Genomic DNA, 22,472 nt, shown 5'->3' with positions numbered 1-22,472 from the left:
TTCTCTCTTCTTCCTCTCTCCAGTTCAGTTGCTCTGTTAATGATACACGAATTCTTTCTCGTCTTGGTTCGTAACATATATCATAAATTGACCGACCAATCGAAGTCGCTGAGTCTAGAGTAAATACCCAAAGTATCAGGAATATTTTTCAGCCTCGTCAAATGATAACTCTAAACTAGGACAGATATGCTAGGTTTCTCTCTCTCAACGGCCTGATTTTCTGTACTCACATTGATTTTTAGGTAAAAGATCTTTCTTCGCCCGGAGGTTTTAAAGTAATCTTTAGGTTTAATGTGGAGTAAATACTTCTCTCAAATCGATTATTCTAACCGACCTATAAACAGTAACTCGACCTTAAAATTCAGCATCCGCAGATCTATAACAATTATTTATTCACGATCACTATTTAACTTCTATACAGATTTATAAGTTAGCTAATAGTCATATTTCGTATTTTAAGAATAAGATAGATGTAATGGATAGACTAAGCTATAAGCTAGTACTTGTTCACTAGGCAAGAGGAAGAATGGTAGAGGGGTGTAGATTCAATCACTTATGTTATACAGAGACTGATTCTTTAAGAAACTTCAAGAAATTCAGATAATTCGAGCAAATTCATTCAACCTTTCGTCACGTGTAGGAATCGAGTAGGTTGCGTAGCTGATACGAGGCCTGAGCGTCATAGGATAGGATCTTCTTTTTTCGAAGCGGGTAAGTACTCTCAATTACACCGCTTCAATTGATAGGGTATCCCGTGACAAGTAATGACTAGTAGAGAAAACTACAGCTTCAATTTATACCTAAGGTTCTATACAAGTAAAAGATACCTATATTATGGCGCTATATAACAAGCACAAGTCTTTATTTCGGCGTCATATCGCTCTTACGTCTGTTCTAGGTGAGCCGGGGTTGGGAACGGAACAGAACACCTCAAGAAGCTAGAGCTGAGTAGGCCATCAAAAAAGTAATTCACTTAAGCACTGTTGTGGGGCCGAGTGCCAATTTGGTATGGGCAGGGTGTGGGCTGGGTGCTCAATAGAGACCCCTTCTGATCAGTCTCTTAAGTAATCACTGAGCAATCACTGAGCAGTCACTGATCACTCAGGGGTGCTCAGAGCCTTACTAGTATCTCACGTGACTCGCTCTGTGCTGCTCAGTGAGTCTGAGCCCGGACTCAAATCTACTCAGTGAGTCTGATTCTGAGCGCCCTCATTAAAGCGGCGGCACCTAGGAATAGGAAGCCCCACCTTGCAGGGGACATATGGTACGTATAGTGACCTATGTAATTAATGCTCATGAACGAATCGAGACGAGACAGTATCGGTTGTCTCATCATTAACATGACTCATAAACATCTCCTTACATTGGAGTGGGCATGACTGAGTCAGTTTGAATCAATATCTATCCCATATGCTCGAACATAGTTGTCAAATCGTCTCATCGAGCACTAGTCTCGATCCAGGCGAACCTCTCCAATTCTCAAGTCGCCATGCATGCGAGTTCAAGATGTAGGTAATCTTAGTTCCAGAGTTTGATTCCAAAGCACATTTTCAGTCTGACCAAATTAAGATGCGTAGCTAGACTCGGGAATTATCTCAATTATGCCGGGGCAAGTTGATGCATTGGCGGTGCCTGTCACGGTAAATCAGGTCCCCGTTTATCGCATCCCCCGCGCCGCGTTATCGCTTTGCTGCCTCGGACTCGCGTCATTTACCCTATCATCCTCTCGCCAAACCCATCCTGATCTTCCAAGTCAAGTCGAGTGTTACGTGGACAAACGACGTTTCACAGACCGTCAAGCGGGCTCTCCTCGCCTTCCTCTCCCCCCTATTCTTTGCCCTCCCCTCGACCTGAAGAAGCACCCACCACAATGTCAACCTACGAGAGTGCGCACCCTTTCGACCCCCATTCCAAAATGCAATTATATTGACAAGCAGCCCAATCTAGTCGAACACAACACCACCGACCCCTCGGCGGCTACTCAACCCCCACGTCGCCGTCGCCCTGACCTGTCCACCTTCTTCGCGACCCTCTCCGAGATCACCCCAGCTCCCGACCACCGCCCGCATGCCGTTCCAGTACCAGGCGATGTCAGCGCAGCCTTCTATTCGCTCGCCGAGGCATTTGAAGTCATGCGCCGCGATGCAGCCGATATGCCAGAGCGAGAGGGTGAGCAAGGCGGCCAGAATACAGAGGACTTGTTGACTCGGATGATCCAAACCCTGCTCAGTGACGCAGACATGCCACCAAGAGAAGTGGAAGGTGTCAGCGAGGAATTTTGTGATAGTAAGATCTCCTTGGAACGCCCGCGCAGTTCTTATATGATGGGTTTACTAATGGTCAACTTTTTCTGGGGTGAACAGCACTCGAGCGCGTCCCCAAATCAGCTCTCAACTCTTCCCAAGTTTGTCCGATCTGCAACAATCCCTTTTTGGAAGATGAATACCCGTTAGTCGTTCAGCTACCTTGCCATCCGACCCATTTGTTCGATCTTGAATGTGTGAAGCCTTGGCTCCGTCTGCGTGGCACTTGCCCGATGGACCGGTTTGACTTCGCGAAGCAACAGCGCGAGAAGAAGGAGGCTTTGAAGAAGCTTGCGGAAGATGATGAAGAGGAGGAATGGGATGGCATGTACGGTTGAACTACATACTGTATGATAGTTGCTTGGTTCGGAGTTGAAAGTGGATGGTTTTGAGATGACTGCATTTACAATGGCGATGAAACAAGTCGCGGCATTTATGAAGAGCTGACGAAGATGTGGACCTGCGTTTAAGGAGTAGAATATCAACCGAAAGAAAGACCTAGCCTTTCAATAATCAAGACCTTTAATGGATCTGGTATATGAGACATTTCTTCATACATCTCTGCCTTTATTATATCACGACAAAAATTTGGTGGCAAGGTTCTGAGATCAAGTGATAACGCTGCGCCACTGACTATTGCGACTCCTTGGGCCGAATAGCGAGTTTGCCAGCCTGGTCAATCATTGCCTCGTAGCCACTCTTCTCCAAAATACCGCTTTCATCCCTAGCAACTTCCTTGGGTTGAAGTTCTTCAATCAAGTCCTGGTTGACTTTGTTCCCTTCTAACAAGAACTTGAGGCACATGACAGCATGCTCTTTGATGTAAGGATTATGAGCATCAAAGTTAGTGCAGCGAAGAATGGCCTCAAGACCACCGTATCCACGGATCTGCTCTTGGACCTCAAAAGACTTCCACACTAGCGATGAAAGTACCAGAACAACTAACTTTTTGAGGTTTCGCCACTCGAATTCAGATGGATCTTCAGTGATCGGCGGAGACTCCGGGCGGGAATCCACGCTGTCAGCACCGTGGTCGAGAGGATCGGGATCACTTGGGTCGTAGGGTCGCTCAACAGCCACAGGGACGGGAGAAGAAGGCTTGGAGCTATCATCGGGTGAAGTGCTGCGCGGTGGAGGTGGGGGTGGAGGAACAGAACCGAAAGAGAGCTGGTTGAATTGGCCCTTGGGGATATTGGCTTCCAGTTCCTTGATCAGAGTAACCAGGTCGTAGACAATCTCCCACTTGACCAGCAGGTTCTTCCAGTCGTTATTCTCGGTAAGCACAGCGAAGAATTCCAAGAACTGATAAACTCCCTCGTAAACCCTTTCCATATCCCACAGATTGAGCGGGAAGTCTTCAGGCAAGGCGCGCTCAGCGCGGATTTGGCCTTGCAAGTAGATCAATGCACAGGTCTCCGGGATGATGTTATCACGGAACACGGTAAAGATGTATCGGACTGTGAGTATATCCACACGGCTGAGCGGTGCCGGAATTCGTGGAACACTGGCTTGAGAAGAGCCCGTCACAGAAGCCGGGGAGTATTTGGCGCGGAATATGTGGGTCAGAATCTTGATCACTACTGCCTGAGCTGGAGAGATGATGTCCTTAGGTTGGCCAAAGTCGGTATAAGCATGCGACATCAGGCCATTCTTGAGAACAGCTTCCATGATCTGGACCATCATCTTGAAGTATAGCTCGTCATCAGGGAGATCCCAGGCCGCAATGAATATTAGCAGCTCGCGCAGAAGGTTGCGGCCAGTCTCCTGCGTCAAAAGGATGTGGCACCGTAGGGCTTGCATGTTCCTGGAGCCATTGCGCTCGCCACCCTTGAGCCCGAAGCTGTCGACTATACCTGCTTGAACGATCATCGGCAATGCTTCAATCTCTGCCGGGCCCAACACAAGGGGAATATCGGTAAGCAGCCCACGCTGTTGATCGCCGGGGCGACCCCGGTAGTCATCATCATCCTCCTCGTCGTCCATGTCGCCGCCATCATCATCTCGGTCGACATCTTCACCATATTCGTCATCATCTCCTTCAATGCTTCCATCTGCATGTCCTTCAAGACTATGTGAATCCTCGTCACCCACCGTTCCTGCATCACCGGTGTCATAATCGGCATCGGCATCACCGACCTGAGACGACTCTTGTAGACGGCGCATCAATCCATCCTTGGCCTCCTGCAGAGTCTCGGCGGCAGAATGAGCTGATCGGGGCATACTCGTGTCCTCCCCGGTCACAGGTGCGTCCACGGCATAATCCATTACGTCAGGAAGGTCAGCCCAGCACAGACGGGGGAAGCCGGCAGTCATGCTACGGTCAATGGTGAGAATTGTTTTCTTCTTAGTGGGCTCATGCTTCTCTGCTTCTGGGAGGGCAGGCGGGAGTTCTCGCGCACGGTCTTGAAGATCGGACCATCCATCAACTTTGGCACCCAGGATCGTCGTCAAGGCACGACGAATGTATTGTATCTGCTCCGGGTCCCTGCCCATTTCCTGGATATCCGTCAAGTCTTTACCAAGGATTTTCTCCATATGATCTTTGATGTTTGCTAGAAGCAGCATCGCAGCTTCTTCTTTGATCGTCGAAGGTTCCCGCGGGAATTTAGCGATGGTCTCCAGCAGAAGATCTTCCGCGGTCTGATCATAGAGAGCCCGGATGGGTGGGTTGATGACACGCTCTCCGACCTTGACAATGGGCGCAACGCCCTCTGACCGGGCGGTTTGGTCCAATGGCTCTTTAGGCTTGATGATGTTTGTATCAGCTGTCGAATGGTAACCAAATAGGTCGAGCCAGAGGACCATTTTTCGCTGCTCATTGTGCATGATAAAGTTATGAAGGTACTGCAGACATGTGATGAGGAGTCGTTTATAGAGGTTGACGACTTTCTGCCAGCGTTCTTCGTTCCGCGCATTCGTCTCGCCATCAAATCCTCTTGCTGTGACCCGCACACACGTATCAATCAATGCAAGAATTCGCTGGTCGAAGCCCTTCTCAGCAGCCAGGTTTTGCGCCTTCTTCGTTGTTGCGAGCAGGTTCCGCGCAATCGTGCACAGGTCGTTGAGGCGCTCGATATCTTTCACTAGCGAGAAATAGTTGTATGCGATAAGATTCGAGGAAGAGTGCTCATATGTCGCTGCCGGACTCTTCCACGCAAACGACTGCGATTCAAGGACCGGGATCGCTTTGGTGAGGACATCGGTGAGGCCTTGCCATATATCTGGTGACATGCCTAGGTTGTGTCTAGCAACGCATAAGATCAGATCAAGTACAAGATTCAATTCAGCGCTACCATACTTACCGAACCTCACTTTCTTGGTGTGTCTTATAGAGAATTTGCTTTCCAGCAGCCAGCATGTGCTCCAGACGTTTGTCATCGATCAGGCCGCGGGTCTCATAGTGGCTGAGGGTCCCGGCCAGAACGACCTTGAGCATGAGCTCAGCAGGAGTACATAATGGCTTTGGGTCCGCCATTTTACAAATGAAGCAATCGCCGAAACAAATGCTGAGCAGAAACTCACTCCACGGTGGGATGAAATTTGGATTTGGCGGCGGACAAAAATTGTGGTTCTCCTGGTTCTATATTTCACCGCTCTGTCCACCGCCTTTTGTATACACAAATAGGATCAGAGTAGACATTTGGAACCTATGGAGTGTTCAGTGTGTTTTGGCACGGAGACATTCTTCTTCTCTCTAAGGATAAGGGATTCAAGAATTTATTTCCAGAGATAGCTTAACTGGATTTTACATACTTATTCGAAAGTCATATCTGAGCGGCAAATATTCTATGCACACCCCGCTCTCTAGTCAACCAACATACATGAATATATGAGAAAACGGTGACATATAATGATACCGAACAAGAGTGTTCACCATTTTTGTCGTCGTACCGATAGTCCAACAGAATCCTTTAAATTGTTCCAGAATCCCAAATCGTAGATATTCAGGATCCCGGCCATGGAGGTATGTTTCCATGGAGAATTCGGAAGATTCCTGTAAGAGTCAGGTACTCTGTGATCGGAGCCTGGATAATAAATATCATTGGAGTCCTGTTCCAAGATATAGCCGAGAATCTGATTCTTGTCTATCGGCCACGGATGTTCTGCGAGATCCGGGTTTCGGGGCGCCCCAGGGATCTGACTCCGTTCGGCTTTGAAAGCAAATTCATCTTCCACATCGCTTTTCCAACCTGACCACTTTGAGGTCTCATTTGTTGTCATTCCTGCCCAGATGAGATAGGTATGATAAACCAAGAAAGCCGCTGCCAATGGAGCAGTCATTAACATGAGCAGAGTAACAGTGCCGACTTTAGAATCCGCCGTAATGACAATGGCCCAGATTTTGAAATACATCGTCCAGCCTTTCATAGCTGCCTGATACTCCGGTGGGATGATTTGCTCCAGGGTCTGGCTCAACAGTGTATAGCCAAGCAAGGTGCCGTAGGTCAATAGGGTCGTAAGTGAGAGCAGCAGCGACAGGAAATAAACATAGTTGTTGGCGCCGATGCAATTCATCAACCAGACACAATGATGATCGTGACGAGACACACACGCTTGGCATATATTGCAGTGCTTACTGCGCGCGGGCTTGAGAAAGAGGCAAGAGCGACAATGATGTCCCGGGTAGAAGATGGCACAGTCATAGGGATACCGTTTCATCTCCTCTTCGTGGTTCTGCAGCGTGATAAAAGACTTGGTCACCACGCACTTGTATATGAAAACGTATGGCAGAATTACCACCCCTGAGACCAAAAATCTGTCGAGTTTTGACAGTCGAGGCCAAGCCGTCGGCAGAAAGAAGAACTCGCCTATGCCAAGCAACCCCAGGAAAAAGATCTGGCTCGCAGGTCAGAAAAAGTCGCCGCAGAAGAGAAGATAGATGACACTTACCAGAACCAGAGGATGGTTCTCGTGCAAGACATAGCGGCCAGAACGGTCCCAAACCCAAATCAGTCGCCCACCAAGGAGGTGCGCGTCGATAAATACGATTCCATTCGGAATGTATACCCACAGTAGCCGGTGAAGAAAAGCAACCGGGGTCTTCCTATCCTTCAATCAGCCCTGTTTCATACCGTTTATCAGCTAAGCCTTACCTAAAGACAGGAAGCCGCCCAAAAAGAGCGACGAATGTTAGCGATGAGATGCCCAAGATGACCAGGACGACAGTGCGGAGAGCCCCCATTGTTGTGATGGGTGGAGTGAGACCTCTGCTGACTGTGTATCGCTATTAACATCCGGATACATGAAGCCAAGAGATCTAGATACTTTTTCTAAGTCCCATTCTCTCGAACCTCACACTGCCCGCCCTTGAAGTTGGTGATGCGGCCAGCGTCTCGTCGCGACCCGTCAGTGAGACGGTCACGTGTCGTTATCCCATTCGGGAACGCGACTCCTTGAACCTTGGAAATTCGATCAGACAATGACTTCACTACCCCTGCATTTCGCTTGTATGAGCATAAGATCACAATATTTGACGGCTTCTCTGCATAGCCATTTCATTTGCGAGCCAGCGTCGGAAGTGCCGTGGGACCGGTTGACACGTGATAGCGCATCAACAAGGCGAGCCTGTTGTGCCATTGAACTTCGCAAATCCCAGCCTGTTATTGGCAGGCTATCTTCATGTTCAATCAGCCATGTGTGCTCTACCGTCTGACCACAACAAGATACCCATTTTTGCCAAACAGGAAGATGGTCTTCCGACAAAAATGCAATTCTGGTTATCCCAAAATATCCCGCGCCGAGAGGATTACACAAAGAAGATCAAAGTGTGTGTTCCTGCATGAAAGCAAACTGTCGAGTCATTCTTGAGACTGACAAGTAGACAGGCAAATGGTGGTGAGGTGGTAATGGTAGACAAAGGCCCCGACGTCGTCAGGATATTGAAGCCTGGGAGCGAGAACAACCCTCGGGAAGGGTATGGTCTTCAGCAGATGTTCATGGCATTTGTCAAGCTAACGATTGTTTCAGTCTCTCCTACAAATATATTGACGACTCAATAACGGACGGGCACGTCCCTAAGGGCAAAGCTCTTGATGCATACAAAGTCAAGCCTTCTGCGCCCCGGCCAATGGGCGCAACACATATTCCCAGAAAAGGCACTAGAACGGATTTCAATTTAGCAGACGACCGAATTCTTTACGACTGGGTCCAGCAATTTGAAAGCACGCAAGATTCGCTTAGCGGCACTAAGATTTACCAGGATTTGGCTGAAAGGGTCAGTACCACCGACCCGACTCTACAGACCCCATTTTACTGAACGATATGTTTAGTTCCCGCAACATCCCTGGCAATCGTGGCGTGGGCGATATTTGAGAAAATTGCGTGGGAATCCTCGCCCAGGGGGTGGAGTTCCCAGGCCTGACTTGCTTCATGGGGTTGGACTAGAGTCCGCAAGAAATCATATACCGCAGCTTCCTTTGACAACTGCACAGTCGAGGCCATCACCCAATTTAACATCACCAATCATACCGAATTCAAAACGAAAACATCAATCAAGTCCTCTCTCCCCTGGTTCCCCGGCAGAAGCAGCAGCATCTTCACCAACGAAACGAATCAGACCCGAGATTTCCAAGTCCCCTGACTCTGTGGTGCGAAGGTCAACTGGCGATCAGCTCCATTCATCCTCAAGAACCTCACATCTAGCAACACCTTCACAAGTCATTCCTCACACCCAGCATTCTTCTCCTACCCCTCACTTCACACAATCGTCACCACAGACGCAATCAATGCCCAACTCAGCGCAACAATCATCAGGCAACTCCCCGGATCAAACAGATCCGAACTTCCTCGAGCTACCATTCTTACCTTCAAGCCCAGAGCCGGACGACAGTGAGGAAAGTGAGGAAGAAGACGTTCCAGATGTCGACGGCTGGATTAATATGCACTTGGCGCGAGGAAGAGCCGATGAGGAGACAATCATCGCGGTTTTGCGCTCTGCAACTATGGATCAAGACCTTGCCAGCAAGGTGCTGGAAGATTGGGGTCCAGAATCGGCGATCCCTGATAATATGCCTGGGGTATGGACTGCCGAAGACGACAGATGTTTGGAAGCTGGAGATGCACGAGACGTTCAACGAGTGATGACCAAGCATGGGGAGAAGTCACTTAATACCAGGTGGGAATATCTGCGCATGGCCAGGGAGAGGGGCCTTCTTTAGATGTACGGTAATCAGCGCATGATATTACCCTAAACAAACAGACATTATTTCACAGGGAGTTGGTGGCAAAGAGACAAAAGTACACCCAATATGCAAGATATAGGTCTTGCGGAGATACGGAATCGTTAAAACGCCTATAATACAGACGTCCGTTTAATGCACAACAAGAAATCAGCCGCAGCAAAGTAGATTAAAGGCAAGGGCTCCTATAACCTCCTTCGCGAAAATATGGTATTCAGAGATTTCCCCTCCCCAAAGGGACCATGACGCTATGGCCTTCGCTCTGCACCATACGAGCAGGTGGGATTGCAGACTTTTAGCCCTCCTTGAACACCCTGCGAAACTGTTAGCGTTTGCAAATGCGCTTCGGCGGATTCCATGGACTTGCAAATGACTTTCGTAGAACAAGAGCATCTAAAGAAGAAATCAGTATGGCTGTCGGATAGGTTTGATTTGAATGAAAAAGAGACCTTTCGCGGGCACTTTTCGTAGCAGCTCTCGATTGATACTTTTGACCGCTTGCCATTGTTCCAAATAAGGTATGCGTAAAGCCCTCCATTCTCCTGATCGCGGATGATTGTATCCACGCTTTCAATCTCCTTATCCCAGTTTTTACCCTTAGGGACCCAGGTGCTTTCCTCTTCAATCTCGTCCACGTTGGCCTCGGGCTCGGCCTCAGGGGCTGGATCTTGGGCTTTTGAGGACCGTCTTCGCTTCTTAGGCTCGGTGGAAGGGGGCGTGGAGGAGGTCTTAGTTTCTCCCATGGACTTCCGCTTCCGTCCTGGCCCAGCTTTTGCTGCTGGCTTCTCGGGTCGACCACCAATGCTCTTAAAGTATTCTGTAAGGACCTCCTCGGCTCCATCCCTGGAAGCGTACGTCAGAAGACGCGCGACGCAAAGTCAAACGCAATAGATGATTTTGTAACTCACTTTAGGTTCTCTTCCGGCTCCCAGGTATGATCCGCGAGCTCATCGTATCCTTTCCATTTCACGAAAAGGTGAAGCTTGCCCTGTTGATGATGAGGATGAATTAGCGAAACCGGTGTAATGAGAGGCGCTGGGCGAACATACGTTTGGTAGGAATTCATGTTCTTTGATTGCTTCGACGACGTAGCTATTGAACTGAGTCAGATAAACCGATGTATTGGGAATGCGCCGAGCTCAACTTACACGCCCTCTTCGTCATCTTCTTCTTCATCCTCCTCGTCTTGGTACTCTTCGACAGGGTCTTCAGGGTTGGCGCCATTCTTGAAAGGTATATCACGAATTTCCTCGTCAGACATCTCATCTGACACGGGAGCTAGTCAAGGGTCAGTCCAGGAAGTCAGAATATAGTTCGATCCACGCGACAGATCAACAACGCGCGTATCACTCACGCGGCATATTGGAGCGATTTGGAGAAACGATACTGATCAATCGTGAGAGCAGATTGGCGGCGGAGAGGCAAAGGCCTCGAGTAAGAGTGTACTGTAGAAAGTCGCAATCACGGAGGCTGGGGCAAGTCGGAGATGCGCGTGGAAGCTGAGGAAGGCGGAAGGGTAGCGCTATACCGCTTTGGGCGGCCAGAATTTAATTTGATGTGCTTCGACGGCTCCGATAGCTTTCACCCCCTCTACGTTCGCAGGAAAGAGACCAGGGTGCTGTTTTCTTCCTTTCTTCACTTCCAGTCTCTTTTATCACTTCACACTTCCTGCCTGGTGGCAGTCCACCGTCAAGATGGCGATGCGTACGAGTCCCTCTTCCCCAGATGCCCCTCATTTACCCCCGGTGCTGTTGCTGACTATGACTCGGTTATTGTACAGAGCTTGACCTTTCTCAAGGTAAATAGCGTTCGACAGCTCCAGATTCCTGATGCCGATACGCAGTCACTGACACTCACGGATAGCTCAAATGTTGAAGGACGAGAACGGTCGTCCGTTTATTGTTGTTCGCGAGTACGTTCACCGATATATCCTCCTATCCGCCCCGGCACACCAATTGCACTCCTTCGGAGATTTGACATGTGGAGCTGACCAGGTGAATTTGCTTTCAATAGTCAAGGCAGGAAAAAGAGACAGCATGGAACTGAGGCTGTCAAGTCGCACATTGTTGCTGCCAAGACGGTGGCCAGCATTGTGAAGTCCTCTCTGGTATGGGCCGTCCCATTTCAGCGAAGAGATGGTATCTAATGCGTTTATTAGGGTCCCCGTGGTCTGGACAAGATCCTGATCTCCCCCGACGGCGATATCACCGTTACCAACGATGGCGCAACCATTCTCGGCCAGGTTCGACCCGACCCCTATCAACTCCCAATCGATTCACCATGGAATTGGGGGAAGCTAACATGCGGTATGACATTAGATGGAAATCACCAACAACGTCGCCAAATTGCTTGTCGAGCTCTCGAAGTCGCAGGATGAGGAAATCGGTGACGGCACAACGGGTGTGGTGGTCTTGGCTGCGGCCATGCTGGAACAAGCTGCGGAGTTGATTGACAAGGGCATTCACCCCATTCGGATAGCCGACGGATACGACCAGGCCTGCGATATCGCTGTCGCAGAGCTTGACAAGATTAGTGACGAGATCCCCTTCTCAAAGGACGACACTTCCAACCTCCTCAAAGTTGCCAAGACTAGCTTGGGCAGCAAGATGTATGAACCAGCCAGTCCGGACCCATGACCCTGCTTTCTCTAACATTCTCATAGTGTTTCCAAGTCTCACGACCAGTTCGCCAAGATTGCCGTGGATGCTGTGCTCTCGGTTGCGGACCTGGAGCGCAAGGACGTTGACTTTGAGCTGATCAAGGTCGATGGCAAGCTGGGCGGTGCCCTCGAGGACTCCCTGCTCGTGAAGGGTGTTATTATCGACAAGGACTTCTCTCACCCTCAGATGCCCGATGAGGTCGTGGATGCCAAGCTGGCCATCCTGACCTGTCCCTTCGAACCCCCCAAGCCGAAGACCAAGCACAAGCTCGATATTACTTCGGTCGAGGAGTTCAAGAAGCTCCAGGAGTATGAGCAGACCAAGTTCGCTGAGATGGTCCAGCAGCTCAAGGATTCCGGGGCCAACCTGGTTATCTGCCAGTGGGGCTTCGACGATGAGGCCAACCACCTTCTTCTTCAAAACAAGTTGCCCGCTGTCCGCTGGGTCGGGGGTCCCGAGATTGAGCTGATTGCTATTGCCACAAATGGTCGTATCGTGCCGCGGTTCGAGGACCTGACTGCTGATAAGTTGGGTACCGCCGGCCGTGTCCGTGAGATGACTTTTGGTACTACAAGAGAGAAGATGTTGGTCATTGAGGAGTGTGCCAACAGCCGGGCTGTCACTGTTTTCATCCGTGGTAGCAACAAGATGGTATGCTGGATCTTTTGAGTGTGTGTGACGGACTGTCGCTAATATCGAACATAGATCATTGACGAGGCCAAGCGGTCACTACACGATGCTTTGTGTGTGGTCCGTAACCTGGTTCGCGACAACCGTGTTGTCTACGGTGGTGGTGCCGCCGAGATTGCTTGCTCTCTGGCCGTGGAGGATGCCGCTGTCAAGGTGCGTTGGTTCTCATCTTCGGACATGTTGGGAGCCAGACTAATACCTTTTGAATTCTATAGAGCCCCGGTATTGAGCAGTACGCCATGCGCGCCTTCGCCGACGCTCTGGATGCCATTCCCATGGCTCTGGCCCAGAACTCTGGCCTGAGCCCCATCGAGACTCTGGCATCCATCAAGTCGCGCCAGATCAAGGAGAAGAACACCCGCCTTGGTGTCGACTGCATGAGCACCGGAAGCAACGACATGAGGGAGCACTTTGCCATTGACCCTCTGATCGGCAAGCGCCAGCAGCTTCTGCTCGCCACTCAGCTTTGCCGCATGGTCCTTAAGGTCTGTTTACTCCATCGTTGGCCTTGATCGCACCGAACTAACAACCAACTAGATCAACAACGTCATTATCTCTGGTGACGACAACGCTGAATTCTAGGTTCCCCGCACATAGTCCTAATGCCCTGGAGGCGTCACTGAAGTGAAATCCTTTAGTGCGTCAGCTGAAAATGATGCTTTTGTCGGACTCTTATGTAAAACATGGTCCCTACATACATAGAACTCTTGGAGTTGGAATGAGAAAAGGATTTATGATTCTCATCCGAGTGTCCTCCATCCAATTCCTATACCGCAATCCTTGTGGATGAGAGGCACCAGTGTGCCGAGCATTTGTGTAGATCCAGGCAAAGCGGGTGACTCCCTTCTATCCTCTTCACTTCAGCACTTGTGCCCATAACGGACTCCTCCCAGCTTTGAAACTGTATACGCCTTCTAGTAATTGCAAATGTCCTTGTCAGCCTATCCCCACCATTCCACGGCAGTGTTGCCGAACAGTGTGCGACTCTCAACATAGAAAACCTGTACACCCGAAACTATCTGCACACAGCCCCTACACGAGGCATAGCGCTCGATCATTTCACGGTAACGGTTTTCGTGAGGCCCCGTGCACCAGGGTGCACCTACCTTCCTAAAGGTCACTCATGATGCCGAGGAACATGAAATCAAACCACAACACCCGAGCTCGGCTTCATCTGCCATTCATTACCTCGGATCTCCGCTAGGCCAAATGACTACCCTCCCGATGGAGTCAACCCCGTGTCACTCGAAGACGAGGGCACCTGTCTATCCACCTGCGAATCCAGCCACACTTCAGTCTAGACATTTTCGTTTCGATACCCTGAACATGTGTCAGGGGTACCTGCTTTTCGCCTGAGGGAGTATGGTGATCCTGCTGTTCAGGAAGAACGACCATGAGGTAATGTGTACCACCTTCTTCCGCATAGGGTTCCTAATGAGGTAGCAACAGGCGGCTTCCGTATTTTATCCACGATGGAACATCTACAATGGAATACAGAGGCGAGTTTGCCGGTGTCTGACACAGTACGCGTACCAGTTTTAGAAGCTTGATCTTTTTGCACGACCTCTGCTTAGAAATGAGTCTATCCTAAGAGATATCTGACCTATAGGAAATCTTGGAATACAGTACAACTGGTATAACCATCAACTGTCTGTTGACCAGTACGGCCGAATCGCAATATCACTTTGAGCCAGGGGTGAGTGGTTTTCGCCATGTTTCTCAAGGCTCCTGCCTTTCCAGGACCTTATCTTGCCATGTTCTTTCCGCCAAGATTTTTGAAAGAGCTCTGTTTCCTTTTCTCCCAGTTCACTAGTATCAGGAAGTGGATGTTACGGGGATACAGATCTGGACTAGTCCGCCATGGTTTCACAACGCGTGGAAGTGAGACCCTAGTTCCCCGCAACTTGTGGACCACGGATCTCAGCGATCCATCGCGGCTCGACTATTGCCGAGACAGCCTTTAGCCTAAACATTGTGTACTTTTTCTTTGTCTTGTCGATTTGCTATGAAATGTGAGCAATAAGGCATTCCTGTGGAACTATGTCTATTTCGGAGAAATAGTGCCATACACTGACCAATACACATGTACTGCTTGTCCATTTGAAATACGAATTCTGGCCACATACATCTTGGGTTTACTTACCCCACAGATCGAGTCTAGATTGTAGACACCAATCCACCTCCACTATGCATCTGCAAAGAACAGCAGCATACCTTTCTCATACCTCAAGATAGAGGACTGCATTGGGAAGTAGCCATATCAGCCACCTCAGCAATTCCATTCCGAGATGGAGATACACCAAGCCAGAGTACCAAACGAGTCGTGTCGAAGCCAAAAAAGCACACCTTGTAGGCAGTGTTGCCATCGCAGCTGCATCTAATTCGGACATAGTAATGGTAGTGTCGGCAACAGTGGATCAAATTCAGGAAATCTGTCAGCCGTGGCAGGTCAGGTTGGAAAGGCTTGCAGGGCGTCGGGCGCTATCAAGAGGAAGCATCAACATCGATATCGACTTCGCAGCGCTGAGGGGTCTTCCGAGTTCCGGCATAGGGTGGGATGCAAATTATTCAATGCAGTGTGACACGCACTGCCCGGTAAATGGCTATTCTGGGTGCTATTCTGATCTGCTGAGCTTCCCCTTTTTTTCCCCTTTTCCGTTGATGGAGCGAAATTGCAATGGGGAAGATCTGGCCCAGTTGGAGGGAGGTGGGGTTTGAGTGTTTGCTAATCTGGGGCGTCTACATTCAGGCAATATGGCTGCAGTATACATTTCAAAGGTAATCACTTTCTCAATTCTGTTACACTTAGATTTACCGGTAGTCGACATTAGCCGCGCTGGCCGATTTTTGCCGGGCGACACAAGCTGCGTTCAGATGACCCGATGTCGTGTAAAATGCGAAAGTGAGACAGAATTAGACGACTCTCCCGAGTGGAGAATATCATGTTCCCGCTGAAATTGATACGCTGGTATTTCAAGGGTCCCTTCAGTCATTAGCCTCAGTGGAGGTTCACACGGACAAGGGCGATTGACGTGGCGGAGATCGGTTTGGTAAATTCGGAAGGTGGTTTCTTTGCTTGTATCATGAGCAGGCCATCATATCGTATGGAGAGGTGATCTGGCCGCATAGTGTCCAAGTCATAGACTCATGGTTCGTCTATACCGCTTCTTCGGGATATTTGGGGGTTGGGGTTGTCACACGACTGTGACGAACCTGTCAACCGTAAACACATCACAGCCCAAGTGATCGCTGTCAGAATTGTCAATCATGATCCTCTGCCTGTCGCTCGCCGCTGTCACGTCGATCTGTCCAGTTGCCTTGCCATCAGCCTGGTGGCTGAAGATCGCTGTTCAGGGGTTCTGTAAGTTGATTCCCCGGCAATACTGGTTTTTACAAAATTTTCAAACTAATCAGTAGCTATTAAATAATACAAGCGCCGACTTGAAATCTCTTTGACTCAGGAGGAAATGGCTGACGTCTAGTCTCGGGCTAGAAAGGTCCAAGGTTGTGTTGGCCTGGTCGGGCGCGGGCCACAAGTGTCGGTAGTTCTTTGCCTTATACCTTTTATCCCCGGACTGTGGGCCTGTTGACAAACACAACTATGAACAGATGTTTTTGAGCTGTCCGTGCTGTAACTCGAGCACATTCAATATGCGCTTCTGATCGGGAAAGGCGCATACAAAGAGCTCTTTACCACCAAAGTGGCTCCCGCAGTTAGCGCAGGGATCTTTACAACTTACATGTACTGGACTTTGCCTTGTGCCGCTCTCGTAGACCAGGGTACCTAGTTTGGGAATAGGATGAAGATGGAAATGCCATAGGCCATAGATGATCAAGCCAGACACACAGACGAGACAAATCTAGCGCTACGGTTGGTGGGAAAACATCAAAGCCAAGCCACCCAGAGCCCCGGACACCGAAGGTCGCCCATCTGAAGACACTTGCACATACCAAATGGCCCTGCGCAAGCCAAAGGGCTTTCAGGGCAGTCTTAAATGTCATCCGAATCGGTATGTCAACAGGCAAGCGTTCGTGGCGTTCGGGGGCCGTGTAGCCGCTTCCCCAACCAGTTCCCGAGTACATACTTGCCCAGGGGGGGAAGGGGGTGCCTGGAGGGTCTCAGATCTAGGGCCAGGACAGTCCCCATGACCGCCCACGGCCCTGTCACGATCGACAAACAGGGGCTAATCACACAAGGGCCAGCCCAATCAGCCACGATCACACCGAGAACCGAATCGCGCGCGGTTTGCAATGTCTTTGAATGCAGTCGCTGCATCTGTCTCAGTCGGGAATTAGCAACGCGACTTGTCAGAAGATAGCCGCCCCCATCTGGACCTTCCTGCATTTGGCCCGTCTTGGTCGTGCGATCGCTAGTAAGGATTATTATTCGCTGCTTTCTCTGATTTTCAATTTCTTTTTCCTCTTCGGTTCGCGCCCGTTTACTGTCTCTTCATTCGGTAAAAGCAATGGATTCACGAGCCTTGGAAACTAGTGAAACCTATCCTTTCATCCAAGTCGGTGATTGTTTGGGTTTCGACTTAAGGTATGTACATCAAATCAGAATGTGGCTTGGGTCCAAGTTGGCCATGGCAATATCTCGGACCAGAGGGAGCTCGGGATCAGGCAAATGAAACCACGAGGGAACCGAATTACTCGCGCATGAGCAGATCCATGGATTCATTTTACGGAAGTACCGGCCTGTAAAGTTACATGACTCGATAGGTCGATTGTTATAATCCCCAGAAGAGATTTGCCTCGCCTTATTGTCAAATAGTGGTGACGAGGTGGCTGCGAAAGCATTCAAAATTAGTAAATGGAAGTCCTTGGGCAAAGTACGAAGGGCAGTCTGGTCTAGCCAGATTGTGGTCAAAACGTCGGAGAATGGCCACGAAGGCATGCCAGGGTTCCAAATACCCGAATACCTGGTCTGCAGGGCGGAAGGGACCCTCGATTAGCTCGGATAGCTACAACCCCCATCTCAAACAAGGGAGGTCATCGGGGATCGGACTACAGGTCTTCAGAGGTCTCACACTCACGATCAAAGCTCTGGAAGATGTGTACAGCACGGATGCTCTTTGTTATCCTGAGCCGGCGAAAGGAGTACGTGAGCTATAAAGAGAGGCACAATTGTGAAGGCCTAGATGGGCCGACGGTGTTGGACTGAAATAGCAGGAGAGTCATTTCTCGTTGGCGCCAGGGATAGCGATACTATAGCCACCGTGAGCCAGGGCTACGGTGGTTACGTTAGTTTGAAGAGCACTCCTGTCGTTCTCTTCCGGAAAATGAAGACCTACCAATCCTCCCATGGGTATTGTACCACAAGGAGAGAGGTAAACTTGAGAATGATCGTCACGGAAATGTGAGTCGTGCTTCCGCCGGCACTGCAGGGTCCGGAACATTCTATCTCACAATTTCAGCCAATTCCACGGACCAGGTACGCAACGACAGCCGCCCCAGATTCCCCCCTTGAATAATATCACATGCACATGGCCCCTCGTAGATCAACCCGGAAAATGGCGGTGCCGAACGCCCAGAACCAATTTACGGTTGGCAAGAAACGGCTGATGACGACAAGCTATTCCCGATCGCAGTCAGCTTCACAGCTCATTGGCACGAAAGCTTCCAAGATTGACTTCAAGATCAGCCAAGATGTACCGAAATCAACGGCTCACCTGATTCCGTGGGTCTAGAAACTATGTACGGATTCCACTTTCATCTTCCCGGACAAACATCCCTTGCGTATACAAAGCTACGAATTTTGGGACCCGGGTCTTTCATGACAGAGGCTCTATCGTGCAGGACAACCTCTCCCTAGTTCTCGATCCTCACCACTATTTTGTTTTGCTAGGGCACATGGCCAGTTGAATGGGGAACTCAGGCCGTCTAGGGCGGCTACCTTCTGGAATGTGATTTGATGTCGCTCTCTCGGTGCGATGCAAAGAATAGCTACGCAGGCTCTGCTGTCACTCGTTATGATCTTTGACATCAGTGGTCAACTTTGTGTCCAAATAACTGGTATGGGGTTGCGGCGGAATTGCCGCCCTGAACTCTGCTTCGTCACACCCGTTGATTGAAGTGCGGTTGGTGATTTAAGACTTCTAACGATGAGCCCTGGGTCTTGTCATACTCACTAGGTAACCGTTCTGATCATTGATTTGTTAGGACACACTATGCCACCTCGTCATCATTTTGTACGGAATCTAAAGTCGACACTAGAATGTAAGGGTATGAAATACATCTTGCCCAGCGAGTATAGGAACCATGCATGGATTGACACCTAACGTCTATGGACGATACATATTCATAGATGGCCTCAATCAAATATGTAGAGACAATACCTGTCCAGGTGCATATATATTTACATATATAGAGAATCATGGTTGCGACCGATGTTGCCCCTGCAATGTGCGTTCTGAGGAATATCAAATTGGTCGGCACCTGACATGGTAGCCCCAGTCCACGTTAGGCCACGGTAAGCGCCATCGTCAAACATACCGGGTCAACGACACCGCCCCTTTCCCGTTCAGGCTCTTCATTACATGATGTGTATCCTAAATAAAAACTCCAGAACAGACACCGGTACGTAATCGTCACAGGCCCGCGGCATCGAATATCATGTGATGTGGCCGCGTGACCTCGCCACAGTTCGCTTTCTCATCCCGTGTCGGCTTTGCTTCTGTACTCAAGTCCGGGCGGTACCTGATACCATAAATTCGGTACAATTCGGGGGGTGCGTGACTCGAGATCCCCAGCGCGCGACTTCTCACAGTCAGGCGTCCCTGCCCACATCTTCTGATCCACGCCTCGGCCTACGCACTACCGACGGCGTTTGGGGGCGGCCCTGTCTGCAATGCCTCATACATTCTACGTATGACTCGAGATGGGCGCAGAACGCCTCGGCATTCAAAGTTTTCCTTTCCCGTAGAGCCTCGGCATCTTAACTTCGATAGAAGCCGTTGATATTGCAGATCAGCGCGACCATGGCCTTGACCCTGGACCTCGTAGAATCTGACCACAGGTACCCGGACCGTCCCCGACGTAGGGTGATTGATGCAACTTGGGGGCATTATTGGCAGCCTTCGAGGCTACCGAGTGGATCCCCAGTGGGAATCAACATCGAGTATCTGCAGCTTCAGGTTGCCACCTCGGTACCACCCGAGTGGAGGCCGTAAGACACGACGAATGCTGAGTTGACGGAGCCGCCATTCCGAACCTGTCACCGTGTCAGGGGCCATGATGACCTGACGAGATCAGAGATGCGGGGGCTGGTAAGAAGAAGGGCAACTGGGGTCCCGGGGTCAGCAAAGACCAATCCTAGGCTGTACGTGTGGGAAATGCTCTGCATGCTGTAGGTAATAATTTCGAGTCGTGTCATACATTAGACAGGGAAAGACCTTCTACGGTGAGCTGTCTCGGACGAATGAGGAGATCTTGATCAGGATCGGTGGACAACAGAAATATACCTCAAGATACTTCTCCCGGTCCAAGCCTTAGGACAAGCCCTTTTCCGTCACGGCCATTTGACCCCACGAGAGGCCAATGTTAATATCAAGCGACCCGACAGAACAATGGGTCGGCAGTGGAGTGGAGATGGAGAATACTGTAGGACTTGGTTTCCCCGCAATTCAGGACAGTTGAACCATTGGAACCCAGATGATCAACGAGGAGACAGCGAAGCAGGTGATACAGAGGTAGCTACTTATCACATGATGAATGAAACGTGCGTCTTTGTGCAACAGGAGTGTTCGAGGTCGATCGCTCATTCCCAATCCCTCGGGTTGAGCGAGGAGTTCAAATCTTTCCGCCAGTCCGGACCGGAGGCAAGGGAGAGCTTGAAGAGCCACGCGCCCCCGAGACCCCGTGAGCACTCCGCCAGTTGGGTCTTCCTGATCCTGGTACATCCTATTATGTGCCCCTCTCTTTCTCTCCTGATTTAATCTCCTTTGCCAGCTGGCAGACTCATGACTACGACTGTGACACACTGCTAATTTCGTGTCCTGTTAGATGTCAATTCCAAACGAGGATGGGGCCAGGATGGGGCCTTCTCCGAAGATTAAGACGAAAAGGGCGGTAAAGGATTGGGAAGTGTACTTGTCCAACCCGCCTAATGCTTGTTGGAAGGGAAATTCTAAAACTGCGAAATGCAGAGTGGAATTGGGCAGATCGTGGTTGAAGCTGCATAGCATCGACTCTGTTTTCTTTCTTTTCTCTTTTGTTCATATTAATGCCTTTGTGAATAGATAGCCAAGCGAGGGTGAGGACGAGGATTACGGAAGTCCCATCGCGTTTCCCCGGCATGCGGCCTGGGAATCAATCGTTTATCCCTTTCTGGCGATCGCTGCTCGCGGCGAGGTGTTCCCCCGGACTTTTCCTTTATTTGACTCCAGACCCAAGCTTCAACTAGTGACTGATGCGGACAATTTCGGATATTGTATTCGGCTTTTGAGTTGCCCTTTAGTCCAGGATAAGCCGGTCCCAACACCGAAACTGGCTGATGGGGGGGGATCTGGCGCGAATGCGGTATACCCCATCCTTCTCGTCCGTGACGGAAATAGCTCGACGGAGGGGTGGACTATGGTACAATTCTTCGAGATCTTCGGTACAGTAAGCAAGTCAGCCGGACTGCGAGCCGATTAGACGGCCAATGGTTGGCGGTGCGACAGTCCATCAGTCAGTAGGCTCTTTTGTAGATTACCTGTGGCGAAGGCCTCATTTGTATTTTTGCCCAGTGGCGTTCGAGTCCCCGGGCCAGATGAAGTGGCTATCAGGTGGATGTCGAGTCGGACTTGTTGACCTCCCTCTCAGGTCATCTTTCCTGTTTTTTTGCAGGTCGCCAGTTCTACAATCTTAAGACTGAGCAGAGCAGGGCAAACCACGTCCGGAAACAGACCGGTACAAGAATATAAATACCACGTTCCGCGGGTCTGAAGTTACAAAAATACTTGCCGAGTACCGGGGAGCGTCCGGTTCCCACATGTACGGCGCGGGTACCGTGGATGTATCCTAAGGCCCCGTGATGCGTCCGAATTTTCTTCACCGGCCGTCGCCTCAGCCTTTGACTCAATTTTTATTTATTTAATTCCGGTATTGTAACGATACGTACTGGATTTTTTTAATTATTCAATTTTTTTTAATTTTTAATTTTTTTTTTTCCATTTTTCCATCTTTTCCATCTTTCCTTAAAAAAAAAAATCGTTCTTTTCCCTTTTTTTATCATTACTTTCCCCCTCTCTTTTCCACTCCACTCCACCCGCCGCCCCCGTCATTCTTATTATCGTTCCGACCTGCACTTCCCCAACTCCTTCTTCTTCCTACACTCTCACCCTTCTCACCCTACTCAATACCCTGGCCCTTAGGAGACGCGTCAATCCGGCCTCAAGCGCGCTTTGTGTGGATACTTCACCAAATCCATCTCTCCGCATCCGATTTCGGTGGCGCCCTGACGGAGATTTGACGAATTCTCAACCCAAAGCCGGCCTCTCGTTTTTCGGTCTTCCCGCTCTCGCCTCAATCGCTACCAGTTGCCTCCCCCGGCAACAAGAAATCGATTTCAACTGAGATACTGCCTATAGGATTGATCGACTCGCTGCATCACACTTCCAGACCCGGAATTATTAGACCTTCCCACAATCCACCGATTC

General features: G+C 49.9%; 5 protein-coding genes across 5 annotated transcripts; 3 read left to right on the top strand and 2 right to left on the bottom strand.

Annotated features, from left to right (window-relative positions):
- Positions 1 to 1,870: 1,870 nt before the first annotated feature.
- On the top strand, positions 1,871 to 2,641 carry N7477_009633 (uncharacterized protein; the record flags this gene model as incomplete). The annotated part of the gene is made up of 3 exons (XM_056971294.1): positions 1,871 to 1,886; positions 1,948 to 2,286; positions 2,364 to 2,641. The coding sequence occupies 3 exons, from the start codon at positions 1,871 to 1,873 to the stop codon at positions 2,639 to 2,641; spliced, it is 633 nt and encodes a 210-aa protein (XP_056818273.1).
- A 295-nt stretch (positions 2,642 to 2,936) lies between these two features.
- Positions 2,937 to 7,485, bottom strand: N7477_009632 (uncharacterized protein; the record flags this gene model as incomplete). The annotated part of the gene is made up of 5 exons (XM_056971293.1): positions 2,937 to 5,547; positions 5,606 to 5,809; positions 6,178 to 7,139; positions 7,194 to 7,347; positions 7,397 to 7,485. The coding sequence occupies 5 exons, from the start codon at positions 7,483 to 7,485 to the stop codon at positions 2,937 to 2,939; spliced, it is 4,020 nt and encodes a 1,339-aa protein (XP_056818272.1).
- A 451-nt stretch (positions 7,486 to 7,936) lies between these two features.
- Positions 7,937 to 9,460, top strand: N7477_009631 (putative transcription factor Rap1; the record flags this gene model as incomplete). The annotated part of the gene is made up of 4 exons (XM_056971292.1): positions 7,937 to 8,068; positions 8,129 to 8,217; positions 8,271 to 8,517; positions 8,573 to 9,460. 4 exons carry the CDS (start codon positions 7,937 to 7,939, stop codon positions 9,458 to 9,460), a joined length of 1,356 nt encoding a protein of 451 aa, XP_056818271.1.
- Positions 9,461 to 9,729: 269 nt separating this feature from the next.
- On the bottom strand, positions 9,730 to 10,842 carry N7477_009630 (chromo domain-containing protein; the record flags this gene model as incomplete). Its single annotated transcript, XM_056971291.1, has 4 exons — positions 9,730 to 10,324; positions 10,390 to 10,581; positions 10,630 to 10,759; positions 10,836 to 10,842. 4 exons carry the CDS (start codon positions 10,840 to 10,842, stop codon positions 9,730 to 9,732), a joined length of 924 nt encoding a protein of 307 aa, XP_056818270.1.
- Positions 10,843 to 11,349: 507 nt separating this feature from the next.
- On the top strand, positions 11,350 to 13,413 carry N7477_009629 (chaperonin-containing T-complex subunit CCT5; the record flags this gene model as incomplete). Its single annotated transcript, XM_056971290.1, has 8 exons — positions 11,350 to 11,393; positions 11,495 to 11,588; positions 11,640 to 11,723; positions 11,800 to 12,089; positions 12,144 to 12,792; positions 12,847 to 12,984; positions 13,047 to 13,316; positions 13,369 to 13,413. The coding sequence occupies 8 exons, from the start codon at positions 11,350 to 11,352 to the stop codon at positions 13,411 to 13,413; spliced, it is 1,614 nt and encodes a 537-aa protein (XP_056818269.1).
- Between the last annotated feature and the right edge of the window lie 9,059 nt (positions 13,414 to 22,472).

Source organism: Penicillium maclennaniae, assembly GCF_028827695.1.
Source record: "Penicillium maclennaniae strain IBT 15551 chromosome Unknown utg000008l:1.0-3552695.0:1.0-3555053.0, whole genome shotgun sequence".
NCBI lineage: Eukaryota > Fungi > Ascomycota > Eurotiomycetes > Eurotiales > Aspergillaceae > Penicillium > Penicillium maclennaniae.
This window is presented reverse-complemented; position numbering and strand designations above follow the sequence as displayed.